The sequence below is a fragment of the Elephas maximus genome, chromosome 13 (assembly GCF_024166365.1).
Source record: "Elephas maximus indicus isolate mEleMax1 chromosome 13, mEleMax1 primary haplotype, whole genome shotgun sequence".
Lineage (NCBI taxonomy): Eukaryota > Metazoa > Chordata > Mammalia > Proboscidea > Elephantidae > Elephas > Elephas maximus.
In genome coordinates, this window is record NC_064831.1 from 40,263,055 (window position 1) to 40,286,132 (window position 23,078).

General features: G+C 39.5%; 1 protein-coding gene across 3 annotated transcripts in view; it reads right to left on the bottom strand.

The window, feature by feature from the left end:
* HHIP (hedgehog interacting protein) overlaps positions 1 to 22,598 on the bottom strand; it is a 118,534-nt gene extending 95,936 nt beyond the window's left edge. For 2 of the 3 annotated variants that reach the window (XM_049905787.1, XM_049905789.1), the window contains exons 1-4: positions 21,805 to 22,598; positions 15,975 to 16,167; positions 7,990 to 8,146; positions 7,103 to 7,304 (exon numbers count right to left, since the gene is read on the bottom strand). In XM_049905787.1, coding sequence (XP_049761744.1) covers positions 7,103 to 7,304; positions 7,990 to 8,146; positions 15,975 to 16,167; positions 21,805 to 22,083 — 831 coding nt within the window. In that variant the 5' untranslated portion in view covers positions 22,084 to 22,598. The remainder of the gene's footprint in view (positions 1 to 7,102; positions 7,305 to 7,989; positions 8,147 to 15,974; positions 16,168 to 21,804) is intronic. The other variant, XM_049905786.1, reaches the window with a different exon arrangement.
* Between the last annotated feature and the right edge of the window lie 480 nt (positions 22,599 to 23,078).

The window sequence follows — 23,078 nt, forward strand, 5'->3', positions numbered from 1 at the left end:
TTCAACTAGTATATTTTGCTTTCTTCCAACCTAGAAGATGCTTAAAAGCAGATTTCTAACAATTTCCCTGAGGAAGAATTTGATAGACAGCCCAATCATTGCCATATGTATACATACATGCTGTTTCTAATACTACTTTCTAAAGGTGCATTGCTTCTCACTCTTCTGCTTTGACTCATTTCACTCAAGCCAATGTACACTAACATCTCACAGGCTGCCATAAGATTGCAAGTTAAAGACAGAGAAACACAGGAAAGATGAGGTTCTCTGACAAACTTCAGAAAAACAGAACATCATTCCCCCACGGGTCGATGAGCGCTTGGATTTTCCTGAACCTCCGATGCTCAACCTTATGTGTGTGATTTACAAGCATGCCAAATCAGAGGCTGCCCGGCGGGGCTTGCCCCGTGCTCCCTGCGCCCCCCTCCACATCCTCCTGTGACTCCTGGGCACCCGGGCCGCTGTCTCTCAAGTGCCCCACCTCAATGGGCTCAGTCACCCGGACAATCAGCAGCTTTCAGCCTCACGTCCTCTCCTCCCCCGGTAAAAGAACTGCTTCGAAAAGCATCTTTTGAAATGAGGATCCAAGTAGATAGAGAGGGACAGAAGTCCAGTGACACTTGTTCCAATGACAGACAAGTCTTTCAGCTCTGTCTGCTGCACGCCGAAAGGGCTGCTGTGGGTGTGAGCCTCTCCATCCTCTGACGGCTCATGAGAACTGAGTGGCAGAGAACAGCCTTGCTAGTTTCCTGGAGGGGCCACCCTCTAGGTGACAGGTGCAGGCCCAGCCTTACTTCTGCACACTTGCAAAACTAAGGCTGACTTTCTGATCTTCGGTAATCAGGGCAGGTCTGGTGAAACGACACTAGGCTACCTTCTGGTGTCTGTGTCATTTTTTACAGTAGTTTCCACATAAAAGAGTAAAGTATGTGTTTTAGGAGCATGAAAACTAACAATTTTGCCAACTCTCTGAGCACCAGATTCCAAAAAGGAACAAAAAACAGGAGAAAGTTTCAATTTAATGGGTAAAGCAATTTTCCAATTATGATTAATTGTTGATATTTTTAAATACCATTTTTAAATACCATTTTCCAGAGCTTTGTATCGAGATTCTTCTGCTGCCACCCAAACAGGGGCAAATAGTTTGTTTAGGCCAAGTAAATGACAAAATGTACAGGGCAGATGACAACTTGTGTCCAGCCACTTGTGGTCATTTCAACAAAAGGGCTTGGGAGGTAGATGGGTCAGTGAAAGCGTGTCTCATTCACTGTGTAATGGACCCAGGCATTTGACTCAGTATAGATTAGTGGTTCTCAAACTGGCTACACATTGAAATCACCTGGGAAAACTTAAAAAAAATACATTGAGGTCTGAGTCCCAGTCCTAGCCATTATAATTTCATTAGGACATTGGAGTTTTTTAAAGGCCCAGGTGATTATAACTTGCAGCCGTTCTTGAGAACCACTTGTCAATCCTTTCCAAGGATTTTGGACAGATTAATCTGGTTCTAATGCTTGCCAAGCTTCCTGGGTGGCACAGCTGGTTTGCACTTCACTACTAATCAGAAGGTTGGTAGTCTGGACCCACCCAGCAGCACGTGGAAGAAAGGCCTGGCAATTTGCTTCTATAAAGAGTACAGCCAAGAAAACTCTATGGAGCAGTTCTCTTCTGTAGTGCATAGGGTCACCGTGAGTCGGAATTGACTCGATGGCAACAGGTTTATTATTTTTTTGGTAATGCTTCTCAGAAATTGTGACTTCTGATTCAAAATTCAGATGTAAGTTCAGTTTAAAGATTCCAAATTATCAGCATCCTAAAGACTTTTTTTAACCTGGATATAGATAGTAAAATGTTTATAATGTCCCTGTTGGGGGTTAAACAGCAGCAACAAAAGACACACACATACACTGGAGATTTTAAAGTTTGCCAGTTTGTTTACCCTTGAGCCATTCTTCACAGCGTCAGCGTTAGCTAGTAGCTTGGATAGCACGCTATCACCAAAGAGCTACCAAATCATTGCGCATTTTCAAAACCTATTTCTGCCTCACTCTCAGTAATTTCACAACACTCAGTCTTCGAGGATTTGCGCTGTTGTGAATGGAATCATGTCTCCCTAAACTAAATGGCGCTTAAAATTTATACGGCATAGAATTTAATCCATAAATCTCTACTGTATAACTTATTCCCTATGGCAAAAAGAAGTGAATTCTTTAGCTTGTGCTTTGCATTTTTTGCATATAACTTATATTCGGTAAAAGGTAGGCAGTTAAGCCCCAAGGGTACTGAAATCTCCTACAATTTAGGCAGCACAACCTGGGCGTTTAAAAATAAGACGTCATTTTTTCAGCTTCAGTCAAGACCCACTTAGGGAAGCGTTGGCCACTTCGATAAATGGCTGGCTCTTTGCTGATGTTGTCCCTCCAAAGCAACTATAAGAATCAGGGCTGGTAAGGGTTTAAGACGATCAACCACGTCCAGTGCTTTGCCATGTGACAGAAATCACTGTCATTTCTTAACTGACAATTAGCAGAGAATTTCTAGGTTCCCTTATAGCCAGCACTAGCTTTTAGAATCTCTTAGAATCAGGAATTCTTCTTTATGTCTGATTTAATACATTCATACCAAACTAGTGGTCTTTGAGTCGATTCCAACTCATGGCGACCCCATGCGTGCAGAGCAGAACTGTTCCATAGGGTTCTCAAGGCTGTGACCTTTCGTAAGAAGATCGACAGGTCTTTCTTCAGAGGTGCCTTGGTGGATTCGAACTGCCAAACTTTCAGTTAATAGCCGAGTGCTTAACTCTTTGCCCCATCCAGGGCCTTAATATATTCATACTAAAGCCCAAACATCAAACCCAGTGGCATCAAGTCGATTCCAACTCATAGCGACCCTATAGGACAGAGTAGAACTGCCCCATAGAGTTTCCAAGGAGCTCTTGGTAGATTCGAACTGTGGACCCTTTGGTTAGCAGCCATAGCGCTTAACTACTATGTCACCAGGGTTTCCATATTAGTCATTAATTAATGTCAAGGGGGTTCTCCATTGTGGCTTGTCTCATTTTCATTTTAAAAATATGAAGGTTGGGTTTACTATATATTAATTCTGTTATCAGAGTATTCCAATCAACACTCTGGCCTGTTAAAAAAGCTTTATGCCCTCTTTTCAGATTTTCAAACAAAAAGAATAAAGTAGATATCCAGAACAATTTCTGGTGAAAATTGGTAATTATGTTATTTATGTAAAATGCTTACTGACAAACATAGCAATACTGTTGTGAACAGACTAACCATTCATATATCAAAGAAGCCTGAAAAATTATTGTGAAATAGTTGTGATTTTTTTTTTTACTTCCAGGTCTCTGAGGAGCACATCACTAAAATCCATGGCATGATCAACCTGGTTGTGTTGGCATCTGCCCCATAATACCAGCAGCAGTCCCTCCTAAGGCTTCCAGTCTCTGACCTGTGATGGCAGCTCCAAGGAAATTGAGGTGGAGACTTTTGGTTAGCAGATTAACCATGGGGCTTAATCACTGCGTCACCAGGGCTCCCAATAACCACAGCACTGTTACACCCTGATGTGTACAATTTTACTACAGGATGCAACATCTCCATGTCAGAATAGATATACTTCCACTCACTATGCCGGCGAACAGGGGTAAATTGAAACAGAGCTCTGAAGTAACCCTAATTGTAGCATAATCTCCCTGAGGCGATAAAGATATGGTCTCCTTACTCACTACACACGCTCAAATACCCAAGTGACAGGTTCCTATCTTATCGACATCATGAGTGCCAAATACTAAGGGAATTCAAAGTATTGTACTTTAAAATATGGCATATTAGTTTTATTTTAAGCCCCCAAAGTCTTGATTCAAAAGAAAAACCTTAAAAGGAGCCTGATTCATAAAACATACAAAAAATGGAGCTCTTCTGGAAAAGGGGAGAAGGAGCTGCAGGGGATTCTGCAGAATTCCTAGAAGCCTGCAAAGGACACTTTGATCCACAGTGATCCTATAGGACAGAGTAGAACTGCCCCATAGGGTTTCCAAGGAGCAGCTGGTGGATTCAAACTGCTGACCTTTTGGTTAGCAGCCATAGGGCTTAATCACTGCGTCACCAGGGCTCCCGATAACCACAGCACTGTTATGCCCTGATGTGCACAATTTTACTACAGGAGGCAACATCTCCACGTCAGAATAGATATACTTCATTCACTATCCCAGCGAACAGGTGTAAATTGAAACAGAGCTATGAAGTAACCGTAATTTAAAAGGCAGTCATTCTTTCGACAGTTGATTCAACAGAAGCAAGAACATTATTTTTCGACTTCTCACAGCAAAATTTTCAAGTACTCTGAGACTATTTCTCACTTCCATGTTTTATCATACATATCTTTTTAATAAAACATTTTTACACAAATAATATTTGAAAATTATGAATTAATTTCTCAAATACTTGAAAATACATTGGTATGTTTTTAAAGCAAACTAACAACATGTATCATGGTACATATTCTTCCACTTGGTTATATTCCTGCAAACGACTATTAAGGAAGTTATCATGACAAGGCTAAATATATGTACACAAAAATGATAAATAACATTATTTACAATGGTGTAAAGAAAATATGGGCGTCATTCTAAATTTCTCAGAATAAGGAAATGGGACACTCAAATGAGAGAAAAACTAAAATTTTAAGGAAAGTTTTCATATCTGGGAAAATACGGGACATGGTTAAGTGAAAAAAGGAGGCTATAAAGATGTATATATGATTTCATTTTTATTTTAAAGCTGCTTAGAAAAAAAGCTAAAAAAAATTTCCTTCTTTGTGCATTTCTACATTTATTAATACAGACCTGTATTACCTTTGTAGTCAGGAAAATTTAATTTAATTTTAATATATAAGCTGAAAGATAATATATCAAAATGTTAACTGTGATTTTCTTTAACTGATAGAATTATAGGGATTATACCAAAAAACTAAACCTGTTGCCAATGAGTCGATTTTGACTAATACTGACCCTATAGGACAGAGTATGGGTAGGACAGAGTAGAACTGCCCTGCAGAGTTTTCAAGGAGTGGCTGGTAGATTCAAACTGCCAACCTTTTGGTTGGCAGCTGTAGCTCTTAACCACTACGCTACCAGGGATCTATAGGTATTATCATTATTTAAATATTTTTCCCAACTTTTTTTCTTTTTTAAAGAGAGGGCATATTTTACTTTCACAGTAAGAAAAATACACTGCTACTGGTAATGACCTTGTTGCTGCATCCTTATTCCTTGCTCATTAGGTACCAATGGCCGTGAGTTATCAAGACACACGTCAGAAGATACTTATGGGATGCTTATAAGCAAAACAGTAATGCTTCATTTTAAAACAGACTTTTGGTTATTTGCTGTAAGCTCTAATGGAAAGCTTTTTTGGAAGAAAGCTGAAACTACTGAGTTAAACAGATTTTCCAAGTGATCTGTGCCTTGGTGCCAAAGTCCTCTTCCTTAAAGTTTTACTTCTTTTATGAAGTGTGTCTTGGTGATACTGTTACAGCTTGAGCTTGAGGATAGTTGATCCCAACAGTATGGCATTCTCTCTCATCTGTTGCCATTAAGTGGGTTCTGACTCATGGCAACAACACGTGCATCAGAGTAGATCTGCACTCCATAGGGTTTTCAGAGGCTATAATCTTATGGTAGTAGATCTCCACAGGGTGGATTTGAACCATCAATCTCTCAGTTGGTAGCCAACTGCCAACCATTTGTGCCACCCAGAGCCAATGGTATGGCATCGCCCATAATTTAGCTGAACATGGGTTTTACATAGTAGGTACTGAATATATCTATATATTTCCTGACTTGTTTCTTCTTATTTTGGTATCCTTACTTCTGAAGAGAGTTCAACAAAGCAAGGAGGAGTTCATTTCTATATGAATAAAAACATGTTGCCATTGAGTCAATTCTGACTCAGGGCAGCCCCATGTGTTAGAGAGTAGAACTGCTCCATAGGGTTTTCTTGGCTGTAATCTTCACAGAGCAGATTGCCATGCCTTTCTTCCATGGTGTCACTGGCTAGTTTCAAATGAGCAAACTTTTAGGTTAGTAGTGGACTGGAAACTATGCCACCCAGGCATCTTTCTATATGAAGAATGTAAAACCTTTGATTTCTTTTCCAGCTAAGAAATGAAAAGGACAACCAGTTCTTCCCAAATCAAACTGTTGCTTTGTTTCATTCTAAAATGGTCATGAGCTGTTCAATGGGTCTTAATTTTAGGATGCCACAATTTGCTTTATGGTTTAGTAATAACTTTGTACCTTGTTACTTTTCTCATGAAGCAAACTTAACAACAATTTTGTTTACATATCTACTTATTTACTGTGAAACTTCGAACTGGGAAAGAAGGCAATAGATGCGCTTATATATTATATAGACCCAGAACCAAACCTGTTCCTGTGGCAACGATTTTGGCACTCGTAGAGATCCTACAGGACAGAGCAGAACTGCCCCATAGGGTTTCCAAGGAGCAGCTGGTAGATTCAAACTGCCCACTTTTTGGTTAGCAGCTGAAAGCTTAGCCACTGTGCCCCCAGGGCTCCTGTATATTATATAGTATAGCTAATTACAGATAAAAAGATTTGACTTACCTGTAAAAACGCTGTACAAGGAAGGCATAGTGCAAGTATCATTTTTTTTTTTCCTGACACAGATTCAAACACAGACACGGTAAAAGAATAACTTGCAATTTCCAAAATAACTAAAAGATCTTTTTTACTACTAGCAAATGCTGATATACCATCCTAAGTATTATGCCCACTATAACAACACTTAAATACTTCATAGAGCCAAAATTATGTTAATGTGTAAATTACATAGGGAAATCACGTCAAAATATCAATTTAATTGCGTGCCCAATAGTCACCAATAACAGAAAACTTAATGTCATTGTCCTGATTCTGTTGCCATAATTATGTTCCCTTTTTGTCCTCCTGATTGTCTCCTTAAATGATCTTCCTTTTATCACAAAGAAATGCCTTCAATGAAAAAGATAATGCTAAAATAAAATTAACATAGCCAGAGTAAAGATAAAGGAAATTTAAAAAGCCAACCTTTATTCCACTTTGAACAAGTTTGTGAATGTCCAAATAAGGCTCCTTGAAAATTTCTCCTTCAGGGGTAAGTATCTTCACATAGCCTTCTTTTTCCAGAATGAAGAGACGGTGCGACCCATCCCCACTATGCAAGGCGCCAACAGGCTGCCGCAGCCCGCTCACAACCTCCTGAATGCAGAAGCAGTTGTGTTTGTGTTTTCTAAACAAATTAAAGACAACCAGTAAGCTTTTCTCCAGATGAAAGTGGAAAAGGATGCGTTTGGCATCCTTTTCAAAATACACTTCCTATATGAATCAATGGTTTTGGGAATCATGGCATGCTGCTAACCCAAGGGTCACATTACGACTCTTTTAAATGAAAAAAAAAAAAAAAAAAGCCTTGTATCAGAAAGTAAGAGAGATAATTAAAACAGGTATGTATTTAAAAATTTTATAAGCTTGTTAGCTCATCTTTCAGTGACTACAATTTTTAAAATTAGCCTTACATTAATTCAACCTTATAGAAAGGCACCCTGAGGGCAAGTTCTAAGATCTATTTATAGAAAGCTTATTTGCTAGTAATATTGTGCTGAACATTTCCTCAGCACTGTAAGCTAACAATCATAAAATTCAAGTTTAAAACTATACACATAAAATTCATATGAATCATTGAGAAGCCAAGCTCATAATATATGATTAGTAGCTTAAATATAAAAAATACTAAAAACATTTAAGCTCATATGATTTGAGAGAAGCAAACTACCAAAAAGAGAGGGAACACCTGGAGGACACAGCTGCTGAGCATAAGCACAGACAGTTGACTCACTGTCAAAACCACAAGACTGGTCGTTTTTTTTTGTTTTGTTTTGTTTTTTAAAGATGAAAGTGCATTTATCTTTATGAACCTGCTGATCTCTTCCGCTTTGTCATATTCTTCCATCTGGTCCAAGTAATTAGATGCTGGTCCTCTGACTTGTTTTCTTGGGAAATCTGGAAAGCACAACCCACCATCTTTTCTTGCATAGTAAAAGCAAAACTCATCCGCAGTAGTTTGAAGGAAACCTTTAAAAAATGTAAAAAGGCTCATTAGAAATATTTAGTGTTATTGTAAAACCACTTCATTTGAAAAATACACGAGAATTTAAATGAATGTTATCACGGTAAACTTCATAGAACACCCATTTGGCCATGCCAACAATTTTTAAGTGTACATTTATTTCAGTGGCATTAATTACATTTACAATGTTGTACGACCGTCATCACTGTCTATATCCAAAACTTTTTCAGCACCCCAAACAGCAAATGAGCAAAGAGAATTTTTAAAAACCATATAATCTATACAAAAAATTTAAATGTCATAGAAGAAAAAATATATAATAAAATGAAAGGAAAAAGAAAAGTTGTTTGTGTTTTGGCTTGGAATTCCCATTTCTTCTTTAACCAACATTTTAAGAGCTACAGTAAATGTGAAATAATATTGTATTGGATGCTTTAAAAGGCTCAGAAGAAATATATATTAATATAAACCAGTAATAATCTCATTACTGAATTGCCTTCCAAGCTTCCCTTACTTAGCATACGTTGCACCTGTGAGCTTAATTGATTGCTGTTTAGCATTTTTCCCTTACAACATTTTAAGGAAAAAAAAAGAGAATCGAGAAAGAGGTAGGCCATCAGATGCCAGTTTGGGTCATTTTACAATATTTATTGTATTCTCACTCCCATAGGATTAAATAACATATCTCATTATAAAAATATACACTCCAATAAATGACTGACTCAATGTGTAATGATCAAGCAATTAATTAATGCTAATAATGAAGCTACCCTTTTAAGATACGTAGGTGCCTTTCTCGGAAACCCTGGTGGCGTAGTGGTTAAGTGCTATAGTTGCTAAGCAAAAGGTCGGCAGTTCAAATCCACCAGGCGCTCCTTGGAAACTCTATGGGGCGGTTTTACTCTGTCCTATAGGGTCGCTATGAGTCAGAATCGACTCGATGGCACCGGGTTTGGTTTGGGTTTTGGGTAGGTGCCTTTCTCTGGTATATCACTTACAGGAGGTAATGATTTATTTTGTGTATGCAAAAATTATATTTAAAAATCCTTTCATTCCTGTCAAGCAGTTCACCATCACTGTCCACACTTTGTATTTAGAAAGCAGAGGCAATAAGTATCAAGAAGTCAAACAGTGCGTCAGAGGCTGAGCTGAAATTCTGGTCACTAGTATCCGACACATAGCAGGGACTTAATAAATATTTGTTTAATGAATGATGAAATTACAGAAACAACAGTTCAATGATTCTTGTCAATAATCAAAACATATTAAAACACTCTAAACTTTTAATTGAACTTCCATGGTCAAACTCAAATTTTTAAGGAAAGCTGACATACCGTCAACTCACCAAAAATAAACATAATAAATACATTTTTAAAAATGATACAAAACAAAAATGTGAAAGTCTTCATGGATTTCAAAGATTTTTTTTCTGATGTATTAAGAATTTTTATCAAATACATACAGCTGTCTTTGAATAAGAAAGTAAAGAACTTTATGACAAAAAAGTATTTTGACATTACTTTTACAATTTGAGTTAATAAAGTGTTAGTTTTTTTGATGGGAGAGCATAGCAATAAAAGTCACTTACATATTTTGATGACTTCTACCCTCAAAATATGATGTTGTTGCTAGAGCTGGCCTTCTATGCATGTCCTAAATTCTTGCTTCTGGTCTCAAATTTATATTACACTCAAGGTTTTGATTTTTATCTAACAGGTTAGATTACTGTATTCCTACTAGTTTTGGGACAAAGGCACTAGTTAACTTGGTTGAAGTTTAGAAGTTACGAAACAGATCCAGATTTAGCAAAGATTTCTAAGAACAAGTGAGACTTACCAATGGAGCATGAAAGACAGAAAGTTTATTTTCTGTAAGCCTGACCTAGGTCCCTCACGAACGTAAAACTAAACTTAGAATCTGAGAGTCTCAAATGATTGAAGCTTTATGTACATTTTGGACAAAGTTTTGGGTGAAATGGATCATCCCTAAATTTCTGCGATAGACTCTTCAAGGCCAATTTTTGAGCGGGCTATGGGGGAAGAGCTTATATATTTGGGAACCAGGCAAGTAAGAGCAGATGTCCTTGGGAGCGTCTGTAAGGGGAGAGACAGAAAAAGGAGGCATGGCAGCTGGGCAGGGTACTCCATGGGAGAGGCAAGGCAGCTGGAAGGAGGTTATCTTTCTTTGTGAAAAAATTTAGGGATTAGAAATTGGGGAGAGGAATGAAGGCCAAAGCATTTACTCATCTTAAGCAATTCACTGTTTGCAAAAGACTTTTCTCCTCTGTCCTTTAAAGACTAAATATACAAACGAAAACTGCCTAGTAGAGTTACCCAAGTCTCTTAGTAGCAAAAGGAAAACTAAGTTGCTGAATCAAATTTTTTTGCACAGTTTTGGGCTAGATCTTATTTTGGATCTATATTCTGCACGCATGATAATTGCATGGAGATTTTATATATACGTATATATTTGTATACCACCTAAGTGGTACAAATGGCTAAGCATTTGGATATGAACCAAACGGTTGATGGTTAGAATCTACCCAGAGGCACCTCAGAAGAAAGGCTTGGTGATTTACTTTTAAAAGGTCACCAAACCAAAAACCAAACTCATTGGTGTTGAGTTGATTCTGACTCATGGCAACCCTATAGAACAGAGTAAAACTGCCCCCATAGGGTTTCCAAAGCCATACATCTTCAGGGAAGCAACTGCCACATCTTTTTCCTGCAAAATGGCTGCTGGGTTCGAATCGCCAACCTTTTGGTTAGCAGGAGAGCACTTAACCACCGTGCCACAAGGGCTCCTTTCAAAAGATCACAGCCATTGAAAACTCTATGGAATGAAGTTCTACTCTGACAAAACACATTCGGCCGCCATGAATTGGAATTGACTCGAAGGCAACTGTTTTTATTTTTTGGTACACACGCATATACACCTCCCCCACACACATATATGTCATCCTTTGTGTGTTTACCACGAAGCAGCAAGATCTTCATGCCAATCATGCATGAAAAAGACTGCACACTCTGGATATACTTATACATGAGTATATGCGGTTTCAGGGCTGTTTATAATCGACTGGAGCCCTGGTGGCAAAGTGGTTAACAACTCGGCTGCTAACCAAAAGGTAGGCAAGTTCGAATCTACCAGCTGCTCCTTGGAAACCTTGTGGGGCAGTTCTACTCTGTCCCAGAGGGTCGCTATGAGACGAAATCAACTAGATGGCAATGGGTTTTTTGTTTTTGTTTTTTTATATAATTGAGTAATGCAAAATTTTGTTTCAATGTGATGTTTGCCTACAGGGTCACGGAAATATTTCAAAGTGTAATTCAGAAGAAACTGAGTTTGCTTTTTAAAAAAACCTTGTTGTATATTCCAGCATCACAGTCTGAAACCAACACCAAGTTAAGGGGAAATGAATAAACAATGCTGGTGGCTGTTCCATTTTATAAGGAATTATCAGCTGGGGACAAACATGAGGAAATGAGAAATCATTTTCAAATGGAACATCTGAAGATTAATGAGTACGTAGTTGTAAACTCTGCAGCTTCAGAGATACTATGCTCTCATAACAAATAAAAATACAGAATTTTATTTTGATTACTCCTAACTTCTTACAGAACCTAGACAATTTGAATAAGCATGAATGAGGGAGCCAGCTTAGGAGACCTTTACATAAAAATACAGGCATTTTTCTTAAAATCATGATATTTGAATTGAAATATTAATACCTTTATTAAAATTTACCTTAAATGATTTTGCAGTGGAAAATGATGAATAACATATATTTTTCAGTGAAGAGCTTACTCTCATGAGAACAAGGAACTGATTTTAGGGCATTGGGGTAACATTTATTGCTAAGGACGATGAAACTTACCAAATGGCACCCTTATGTTTTTTTTAAAAAAGAGCCGCTTTAGAGTTGATTCCAACTCATGGTGACCCCAGGTATGTCAGAGGATAACTGTGCTCCACAGGGATTCAGTGGCTGATTTGGGGGAAGTACATCACCAGGCCTTTCTTCTCAGGTATCTCTGTGTAGACTGGAGCCTCCAACCTTTCAGTTAGCAGCAGTTAACCCCTGGCACCATCTAGGAACTCCTAATAACTTATCAAATACCTTTGACCTATAACTATGAATTCTCTTAGATCATGAACCCAGTCCCACTGGACCACAAAGCACTCTGTAAACTATGAACACATAAAATAAATACTACCCCCTGTTGGGATATTGAGGAGCCTTGGTTGGCTCAGTGGTTAAAGTGCCTGGCTGCTAACCATAAGGTTGGCAGTTCGAACCCACCACCAGCTCAGTGGAAGACAGATGTGTCAATTTGCTTCTGTAGAGATTTACAGCCTTGGAAACCCTATGGGGCAGCTCTGCTCTGACCTGTAAGGTTGCTCTGAGTCAGAATCAACTTGACAGCAGTGAGTTTGGTTTGGTTGGGCTATTCTGAGCTGCAGCTTTTCTTTCAGCAGGCATTCTGGAGAAAAGTCATTTTTCCTCATTATACATGCTGCTCATTACCATAAGGAAAAAAAAAGAGCTTCCGACTCAGTGTCAGTAAGGTCTGTGTTGGAGAGTATTTTCTAGTAGAGCTGGTGGATTTTTACGTATCCATTCATTCCCTCTGGAAACCCTGGTGGCGTAGTGGTTAAGTGCCACAGCTGCTAACGAAAGGGCCAGCAGTTCGAATCCGACAGGGACTCCTTGGAAACTCTATGGGGCAGTTCTACTCTGTCCTATAGGGTTGCTATGAGTCGGAATTGACTTGATGGCACTGGGTTTGGTTTGTTTGGTCATTCCCTCTGATTTGCTCTTCTTGGGACTAATAAGACACATATGCAAATACCTGCAGTTAGGAGAGACTATGGACTAGGGAAACTCAGTGGGATCAAACCCTTGACCTTGGCCTCATTAGCAACATGATTATGCCAACTGAACTAATTGTATGCAGACATTTCTCACTACAATAACCTACAGCTGAGGAGATGACAGTCTAAGAGCTTGGATAAAAATAATTATGATAATAGATAAAAAGGAAGAAGCAAGGCCAACAGACAGACATTCTAAACTTCCCAGAGTATAGTAATCCACCATTTCTTGAATAGGAAACTATCTACCCTGCTCATCATAATTCAGGCAGAAGAAAACTTCTGTGGTGTTGAGCAGGGAGCATTTTTTCTTATTAAATGTAATTTTGGCGTTTTTAGAAATTTTAAGAATTTACCTCCCTAAGTAACAAATTTACAACCAGAGAATATTATGATTTAATAAATCTCTAGTGTACCTTTCCTATACCACTTTTCTCATTTTGGGGAAAATAAGCAGGTGGTAACTATTTCTGAATTAAACTTTTTAGCAAGCAGCTCTCTTGCAGGTATATGAGTATTCTAGAGCTATGAAGGCAAAGCAAAGGAATAGACAGATCTCTATATTTACTTCTTCATGTATGGAAAAAACCCAAAACTAAACCCAGTGCCATTGAGTCAATTCCGACTCATAGCGACCCTATAGGACAGAGTAGAACCGCCCCATAGAGTTTCTAAGGAGCGCCTGGTGGATTCAAACTGCTGAGCCTCTCTCTGGTTAGCAGCCGTAGCACTTAACCACTACGCCACCAGGGTTTCCCAGGTGTGGAAAATGAAGATGTCGCCACAGTTATTTTCTCTGTCTCCCAATTCTTGCCAGCATTTGCCTTCTCTTAGCAAAATATATCCCTTAGGGCATCTTCCTATTCAAGTTTTCAACTTGCAGAAAGAAAAGACAGTATTAGTGAAGACAGTCAAAATATATTGACCAGTTCCTGATAAAAAGAATCAAAAAGTAGCTGTTTTGCGCAGTTTGGAACTTCAGGGCCAAGTAAAGCATGTCATTAAATAGACTTAAAAAGATGGCCATAGCATAAATTTTCTTTCATTGTATTTTCTAAAAAATTAGCTTCCCAGAATTGTAAAGACTCCTCTGTGTTGGCGCAGAGGCTGAGGGGAAGCTTACCACATTATTCATCATACTTTAGGAAATGGTAACCTACATGCCAAAGATCCGTCTACCTGACCAATCAATTAACTAAGAGTGTGTTATTCCAGCCTGCTTTTGGGACAGTATTTAGGGTGATTATTAGCACCTGAGGGATGCAGGGGAAGCCCCTCTGCTTGTTGCTAAAGTCTATGGCTCCTCTCAGGAAAGCTCCCTCAGTGCTCCATCCACCACTAGAGTGGAGCTTTCATCTGGTTATCTTTCAAGGCAGCCTGGGTGGCCACCAAAAGCACTTGACATCTTGATGCACTTCAGCAGTTTTACATATATACAAACTTTGTAGAAAAATAAATTTGTCATTCGTCACCACAGATGTTGATTTGGGGGGGTGACTTGCTCGCAGTCTTGACTCCTGAGCTATTTGCTGCGCTCTCTTTCAGTGGCTATTGTTTTTGTTTTGTTTTGGAAACTGAAAGAGTTTCAAATTTATAAAGACCCCCACAGATGAGTCCCCAAATCCAGCATAGTTGTGTTTCTCTAAAACGGACAAATGTGAATGAAAATGCTAAGTGCTGATATGACTTTCAACTTACAGTGATAAAGGCAAATCTTCAAGACTTGAAGTTTGCAGCAAACCTTGATGGTATCTAATCTGTTATCGCTCCTCCACAGGCCAACTAGGCAACCGTGACCTAGTCTACTTTGCTTTGGGGAATATGATAAAGGGGAAGAAACAGCTGGTTTAAGAAAAGCCTTAGAAACATCACTGGAGTTTATAAAGACAAGGATAATATTTTCACATGGAATAGGTTTAGATACATGTTAGGCAACACCAGAGGAAGCAAGCAACCCTAGACAAAATGTTTTCTTAGGATATTAAGAGATCCCTATAAAAAGAAAAAATCTATACTTTTCTGGGTCAGAGAAAAAAGGAAAATGTACATAGTAGTTTCAAAAAATTCTCCAAATGCATCCTACAGTTCTTGAAGGTTATCTTTTACCTACATGCCATTTAGATTTATAAACTGTTAACTTCAGTAGATTTGTTTGTGTGTGACTTTGCTTAACCAACACAGACTGTCTTGTTAAATTCTTTCTACCTCTACATTGATTCTTCCAACTAAAACAACAAAAGGTTTACAGACTTTTTTTTTTTTAATGGTAAAATGAATCAATGCCTAAGAATCTATGTATTTATGAAGGTCCAATGCATGATAGTGACTAGGTATATTTGTGACACTCCAAGCTTAAGAATGTCTACGTCTACCCTGTCATCTTCTTGTATGACTTTGGTTAAGAAATTTAACTACTCTCGAGGTTCAGCTTTTCTCATCTGTCAGCTGGAGATGGCTCTATTTTTCCCACTTACCTCACAGGGTTTTTGAGGAGCAAATTAGCAATTATATGTGAAAGTGCTTTGTAAGATGTTACTTATTGGGATTTCTAATCATATTTTATTTCAGGAAGTATTTTAGAAGTCAGTAGACAACCCCTAACTATGTATCAGCTGTGCAGAAGAGGAGGCTACCTTGATATTGATACTGATGGGTAAAGAAGACACCAAGAAGACATTTGGATTGAAAATCCAACATGTGTAAAGATTATCAGCTGTATTATCACTTTCACAAAAAATGTAAAACATTCCAAGAAAACCCATAAACTACTTGTAAAATGAAATTACAAGACTCCTTTTAGCAGCAATAAAAGGTTAAGAATCTAGAAAGGTTAATTATGAGGTAAAATAGGTATTTTGAAAGGCAAGATAAATTTTACACTCTCATAAGCAAACACTTAAGGACAGGTATCTTGCAAGGATACCTTTAGTAGTTGATTTACTTTTTCCTTTTTTTTACCTGGGATGTGGCCTCGGCAAGTATAAAAAAATTCTTTGCAATAGTCTTTGCAGAGCAGGGGAAGTACTAGGTCTCTTTCCAAGACTTCTCTCTCAGGTGAGTGGAACAGGCTCTGAGAATGTGGAGAGCAATGTGCACATTTGACTTCTTCCAGTAACTTCCCGCATTCTGTGTTGTTGGTAACAGAAAATATCTGAAAACCATAAATCAGAAACAAACTTCTTTTAAGTTATGTAGAATTACTTTGAGGTGTTTTTTTCTTTTTTTGTAATAATGCAATCAGGAAATGCAGTTGACTGTGAAAAAGTTATCATAATACAGAATGCCTTTATAAGGAAGGATATATCAAGTACAGTCTCTCAGGTTGGGATGGAAGATCAAAGGGTAAGGATGCATAAAGGCGCTTCTTACCCTTGCAAATTAAAGTTCCTTTAGCTGTCTTTCAGGCGAGAAAAACTAAAAGACAATTACATTTAGACCTTTTAACCCTTTATCACTTAAGTGCCTCAAAGTATGTACTGACTGATATTTAACTTTTAAAAGTACAAACGCCTTTATCAAATGCTATGCAAAGTAGAATTTAAGACAGAGCTTATTTGTATCTTAGGTAAAAATCTGTTTCACTCCTGAAATTCCTAATATGATATTCTCCTTTTATTTCAATTAATTTTCAATCTACAGCACGCATAGGCAAAGTTTTCTGAGGTGAGGAACTAGCTGCCTTTCACGTGCTACAAAAATAATATCTAAAGCTGAATCAAACAGGCTTAAGACCAATTTTTATTATTCATTATATCATAGCCAGGAAAAACTTTCTAACTAGCTCCTCAGCTAGTTAGATGCATGAATAAACACGAGTCTAATGAAAGTGCTCTTGTGTAATATTTAGTGAAATTTAATGAAACAAGCCATACTTTTATCATTATTTTTATAATGTTACATCTTTTAGTTCAATAAGACCAAAGTTGGGAGTTATAGAGTCATTGAGGTTTGTAATTAGTAGATAAAATTGGTCTCGGTTTCTAGTACTAATTTAAAAAAAAAAAAAAAAACGACTTCAGGAGCTCCTTTAATAAATGTAGACTATAGTATTGGCATAGTGTTTGAGACATGAATGCAGTGTTGTCTAAAATCAAGCACTGATCTTTCATATTAAAAAAAACACCATAAGAGGATTGAATTTTATATCTTTTCCCAATTCAAACAACTATATATTTAATTATTTCTTTACGCCTATGAACTGAAATTAATATTTTAAATTCTAGATCACTGTTGAAGGCAAACATTTCATTCATAAGTTGAGGTTCTAATTTGAATAAATCCTGTGGCCTCTTTTTGATGATAAACATATTCTAGGTGATCACAAAATGGGGATCTGAAAGAGCAAAGTAACTAAAAAAATGTTGACTTTAAGTATTCACAACTTTAAAATTCCAACAGAAGTTACTCTATTTTGGAAAAAATACGTATATGATATGTTGTAACTATCTGCAATATTCAGCAAAATTATTAATCATAATCACATTTGCATTTTAATTTTTATCCATTTATTTAAATGACAATTGCTTAAATGGTTAAAGTTTTCTAAAAGGAAACATATCCCAGACACTCAGAATTTGCATTCCAAGAATGTTTTAAATGTCTTTTATTGTCCATACTCTGGCAGACCTTGCCAGATCAATTCAATATTAATAGTGTTCAACTTCGTTCTGTTTGTTTATCATAGAACAGTCCTCTGAGAACCAAACAACTGCAGGATGTTGAAGCCACCTCTATTCCTGGCTGGAAAACTGGAATGTAATTACCTTTGCTTTTATGGAGAATATGCATGCTTCTATTTTTTAGAGCTGAAACCAAATGATCCCCACACACCTTCCCAGCTGCTCTCCAGGAAGCGCGTGACTTTAGTGCCTAAAGAATTTTGTCTCTTCCAATTGTTGGAATGTGTCCTGGCCACAAAGTCTCTCATCAAAAGTTTCAGGAATAGGAGTCAATAAATTATCTGAAATCAAGTATCATATTCTTCTTTTTAAAGTTTCGTGCTGTTCTGGCCCAGCAGGATGGTAACATTTTGCTCTGTGTGAGGTCTGCAGTGTAAATACCTATTCGAAGATAGATAGAGCCATCATTCTGGCTTTGCTTTCAATGAACCAATAGTCTTACTGAAGTCAATTAAACTGACTCAGCCAGAGCTGCAGCACTGTTTTAGAGGGATGAGCATGGGTGTGTAGGGTACTTTTTCTTCTTTTTTTGCCTGTGTGTGTGTGTGTGTGTGTGTGTGTGTGTCTGTATAGACCTTAACTTTATGTCTGACAATGGCATCATTCTTAAGAAGAAATTGAAGCTAATTTCCTGTCTCGATTTTTTAAAGCCATATACAAAACCATCAAATTATAGTGGTTTAAACTAAATATACTTTAGAAATCAGGTAAAACTTCGAAACGTTATTACTCCATGCCTAGCAATGTTTGTGGCTGTTGCTGACTAATTTATAACATCTGGAAGGTGATCCTTTAATCTTTAGCCACATGAAAGTAAAACCCATGGAAGAAAGGTAAGATAAATACTGGAATACACAGTAAAGCGTGGCCTACAACTATAGCTTATCAACAAACAGTAAAATGGGTGACAGAGACCTTCTGTATTTTTCTTTCTTTATTAAGTAACGAAACAAAGAGGGGTAAAAAGGCACCCACATGAGTTCAATGACTGGACAAAAGAAGAGAATACATGACAGTATATTAAGATGTCGCCTTCAGATCACTTGGTACACAAAAAAGTTATTTCTAAAAATCATATGCCTCCAAGGTTGTTCAGCTGTTGGGTAGAACACATGCGTCTCAGGACTATAGTGCTGGATTATGTCATTAAAGAGTTCAGTTTCAATTTTAGGCTAATATGTAAATAGATCATTGTACTAAGGCAGCTGTTAAAGGGACCCCAGGATGAGTTATTTGTTTAGTTGGATGTGTTCAACAATAGCCTTTGTCCCTGAAAGAGCCAGAGCAAACAAATGATTGTAAAAGGGCACACTTGAAAACAATTACTTTTCACCCATTCCTTGACAGCTTTGGCTGTGAAACCACCCAAGGTAGAGAGAGCTTCTATGCCTCTGTGGCTACAAGTTTTAGAAATGGGGGTATTTTAGCTGGTTGCGGATTCAATTTGGCTAATGGGAATTAGAACCTTTTAGCATGCTATAATTAGGAGCTGCAAAAAATATTGCTAACCCAATATAACTTCCCCAATTTTGGCAGGACTTTTTTGTAATGCTTAGTTAATCTTATCCCAATACACAAAATTATTAAATCATACAAAAAATTAAAATATAAAAGACTAATACCATGGCTAAAGAACTGAACTCAATGCTAGCTCATTAAAGAAAGTTGATTAGTCCAGAAACTGGGCTTATCTGCACAGCTGAGTGGGCTCAATATTCCTTTCTAGTTTGCTACTACCATGGTATTTGACTATTAAGTTTCTTCCCTTAGGAAAAGGCTACTACTGTAGTTTCTTGAAAAGCTGCAGAAATCTTTCTGGGGAAAGTATTTTTTCATAAACAAAAAAGGGCTCTTTCAAATAGCCATCATCCCTCCTGTACACACATTATGAAATAAGACCCTAACATATATTATAAACCAGGAAGGCTTAGAGGAAAAAAAGGAAATACTGGAGTTTATTATAAAATAACATGTTTTAAAAACTATTAAAACTTGAGAACTAACATATGTCAAGAACGCACACGCATTACTATATCAAATCTCTGTTTTGAACAATTTGAGTATTGTTGGTTTATAAACCATTTGTAATGGGACCAGCAAAATCTAATGCACCGACTTTAATTCAGACACATTTTCCAAATGAGTAGGGGTTTGTTGGAGATTGGAAGCACGTAAAACGGCAAGGAATGTGGATAGCTAACGTGGCAGATTGCTTCCAAAAGAATGATTTCTTTAAAAAAAAATTATAGAATCTCTTAAAAGCTATAACCCTTCCAGTCCACCCTCCCAGCTCCCCTCTACATTGAGTTAAGAACAAAGTTTTCATGCCTCATGTTCCTGGTCTTTAAGAGTTCAGTATTGCAGGGGTCTCCAGATCGTTGGTACACTCACACGGTATACTACACATAGGAAAACTAATGGCAAATATTTCTAAACCTTTTTCTGAATTTCCTGGTTATCTTGGGCTCCTGGTAAAACCCTTAAGATTATCTGAATGTAGCTATTTTGTAACTTAATTCAATTACAACACAGGAGCTTGATGACATTGTTTTGAATGAAATGTTGGAATATCTGTTCCCTGAATCTCAGACTACTGCTGCATATGGTAAGAATAAAGAGAGAGTTGCAGCTGAAAACCTGCAGCAAGACAGTTCTCACTCATCTGGGAATAGAGGGAGTTGGACAAATGCTCCCTCACAAGGCAGGAACATTTGGACAGAGCTGGGGACTGAAAGAGAATGATGTTCTCTAGTTTCACCCATTAGTGAACCAACTAACAAACACAATGGTGTTGTTGTTATTCTTTTGCCATAAGCAACAGGACTCTGTGTGTGGGCAGCAGTTTAGTGGGGAGGAGGATAAGTCGACCCCTTTTTGTCCTATTGATTTTTTCCTATTTGCATGACTTGAGCAAATTAAATGATGCAATATGGCTTTTTGTTACAAAACAAAGTGAGAGATACCACCCAGACACATATGTTGATTCGTAGGAGCTGTTTACATGAGAATAGAGTGAAATCTACCGTGAACTGAGCATAAAAATTAGATTCAGCCTGGGTATTTTTTTTTTTTTTTTTGATGCCTGGGCCAGCAAGACTGAAGCACAAGTTTTCCAAGAGTCTCTCAGACCTTGACAACTGCAGCGTTGTAACAGAGGAATTCTTAATTAAACCTAAAATGGGAAAGAGAGGGGGAGCAAAGACACCTGACTGTTTATTTCACGTGCAGTGATTGTTAATGACCTGATCCAGCGTTCTTCCCTTGGAGTACAGTAGATAGCACATATTACTGCATCCCATGACAAGAAAGGTGTTGCAAACTCAAAAATAAAGCACGCCTTTATACTCAAACAACACGATTCACATATTTGTTTAAACTTACCAGCCCAGGGAAAATCTAAGTGTCAGCGCTTCTAAAACAAGTTTCTGGAGATCTTCCTAGACAACTAATTTACGATTATAAGCCTGAATTTATAATGTTACAAAATGACGGAGAATCATCTCCGTTTTCTGTGATAAATAAGCCCCAGCAAAATCTTTGGCCAGTTTTTCGGGTTTTTAACTGGACAACCAGGAATTTCTTTTCGCTGGTTTAACTATTGTAACGCAAGAAATTCCCCTCTGACGGGACCGGGGATCATAAACCAACCATGCTTCAATGTTCTTTACTATTCAATCCTCTCCCTAACCGAGCACGTGGGGAAAACTGCACAAATCTTTTTTGCCCTAGAAAAATAAACCGGAAACCACAGCCGCCTTAATTTACAGTTTCACCGCAGCCAATGCCCGATTCAATCCAAAACACACTGTTAATCGCAATTCTTTTAAAATATTTATCCAGCCCAGGATGCGAGTACCACAAGAAGCGACTCTTTTCTGAGACAGGCAGTTTGCACAGCATCCCGACCGCGGACTCCAGGGGCGGGAGAGTTTTCTGTGCACCCCAGAGGAACACACATAGGGATCACGTTAGCGCTGTGCAACGGTTATCAGAAAGAACCTCCCAAACAAGTTTTGCCCTCCTTACAACTACTAGCATTGCCAGAGCCACAGGGGACCCTAGCCAGCCAGGACGCCAAGTTCTCATCAGTAAGGCCGGTGGGTGCCTACCTTGTTATCCACGCGCCCCAGTCCCGGGCTGTCACTCCGCAGGCAGCAGGACAGCCGAGGATAGAAGGCACCACACAGCATCTCTCCCCCACTCAGCAGATCCAGCTGGGGCATCATCCGCCTGTCTCTCCTTTTCAGGCGCCTCGGGGGGTTCCCATTCAGGCACCTTCTCCTCCTCGCTCCGCTCCCTTCGCTTATTTCCCCAAACTTAGCATCTCCTTCAAAGAAGCCCAGAGCCATGGCCAGCAGCAGCAGCTTGAAGGAGAGCATCTTCAGCATCGTCTGCCCCGAGCGGCAGGGGCAGGGCGCGCGAGGAGGGGGGGTAACGCCACTGCCCAGCAAGGACACTAGGGCGCAGCTCCGGGAGGAGGCTGCGGGGCGGCAGGGCACTCGAAAGGCAGAGGGAAGTGGCCGGGGCGAAAATATGTAGAGAGATGCAACTTTGCAAAAAATGAAAGGCGAGGCGATGGGTCCAATGCCTTGAGGGAGCCCGAGGAGCGAGATAAAGTTGTGCAGATGACACAGTCTGCAGTTGTGCCAATGTCAGTTGGGTTAGGGGCTTTCTGCTGCAGCTGGGAAGTGAGAGGAGGAGAAGGAGTTGGAAGAGGAGAGGGAAGAAGAGGAGGAGAAGACGGCCCCAGAAGTTCACTTGTCCGTGTAACGGGAGTTGTTTGGGTGAGACAGTAGCAGGAACAGAACCGGCGGCGGTGGCGGGGCAGGCGGAGGCAGGGACAGCGCTGGGCTCTAGATGATGCTGAGCTCTCCTCTGCCGGCGGCTGCAGCTCCTCACACAGCCTCTCATGTTTCGCTCCCTCTTTTCTTCTTCTTTTTAACTAGCGCGCGGGGAGGTGCTGCCACCGCGCGCCCCTTGACGTCACCGCTTCTCCGCGCGCCCCCGCCCGAGCTGGGGGGGAGGGGCGGCCCCGGGGCTGCGGGAGGGAGGTAGGGCGGGGACCCGGCGGGCGGCGGAGGGGCGTGCCCCGCGGAGCCCGGCTGCGCCAGCCTCGAGGGCGCGGAGCGGAGCGCGCCCGCCGGTCCCCGGCGCCCTGGTGGGGGCGTCCACGGTCCTGGTACCCGGCCCGGCCGGCCTGGGGAGAGCGCGCGGCTGGGAGAGTCCGGGGCTGCTCCTCGGTCCTGCCCGCAGCCCCTCCGCGCTGCCCCGGGCTAAAGGCGGCCGAGCGGCGGCTCCGAAAGACAGTGAGTAAGAAGAGTGGACCGCGGGTGGTAAGAAGGGGCCACCTCCAGGGCCACCTACACCCCGGCCCCGGCCCGCC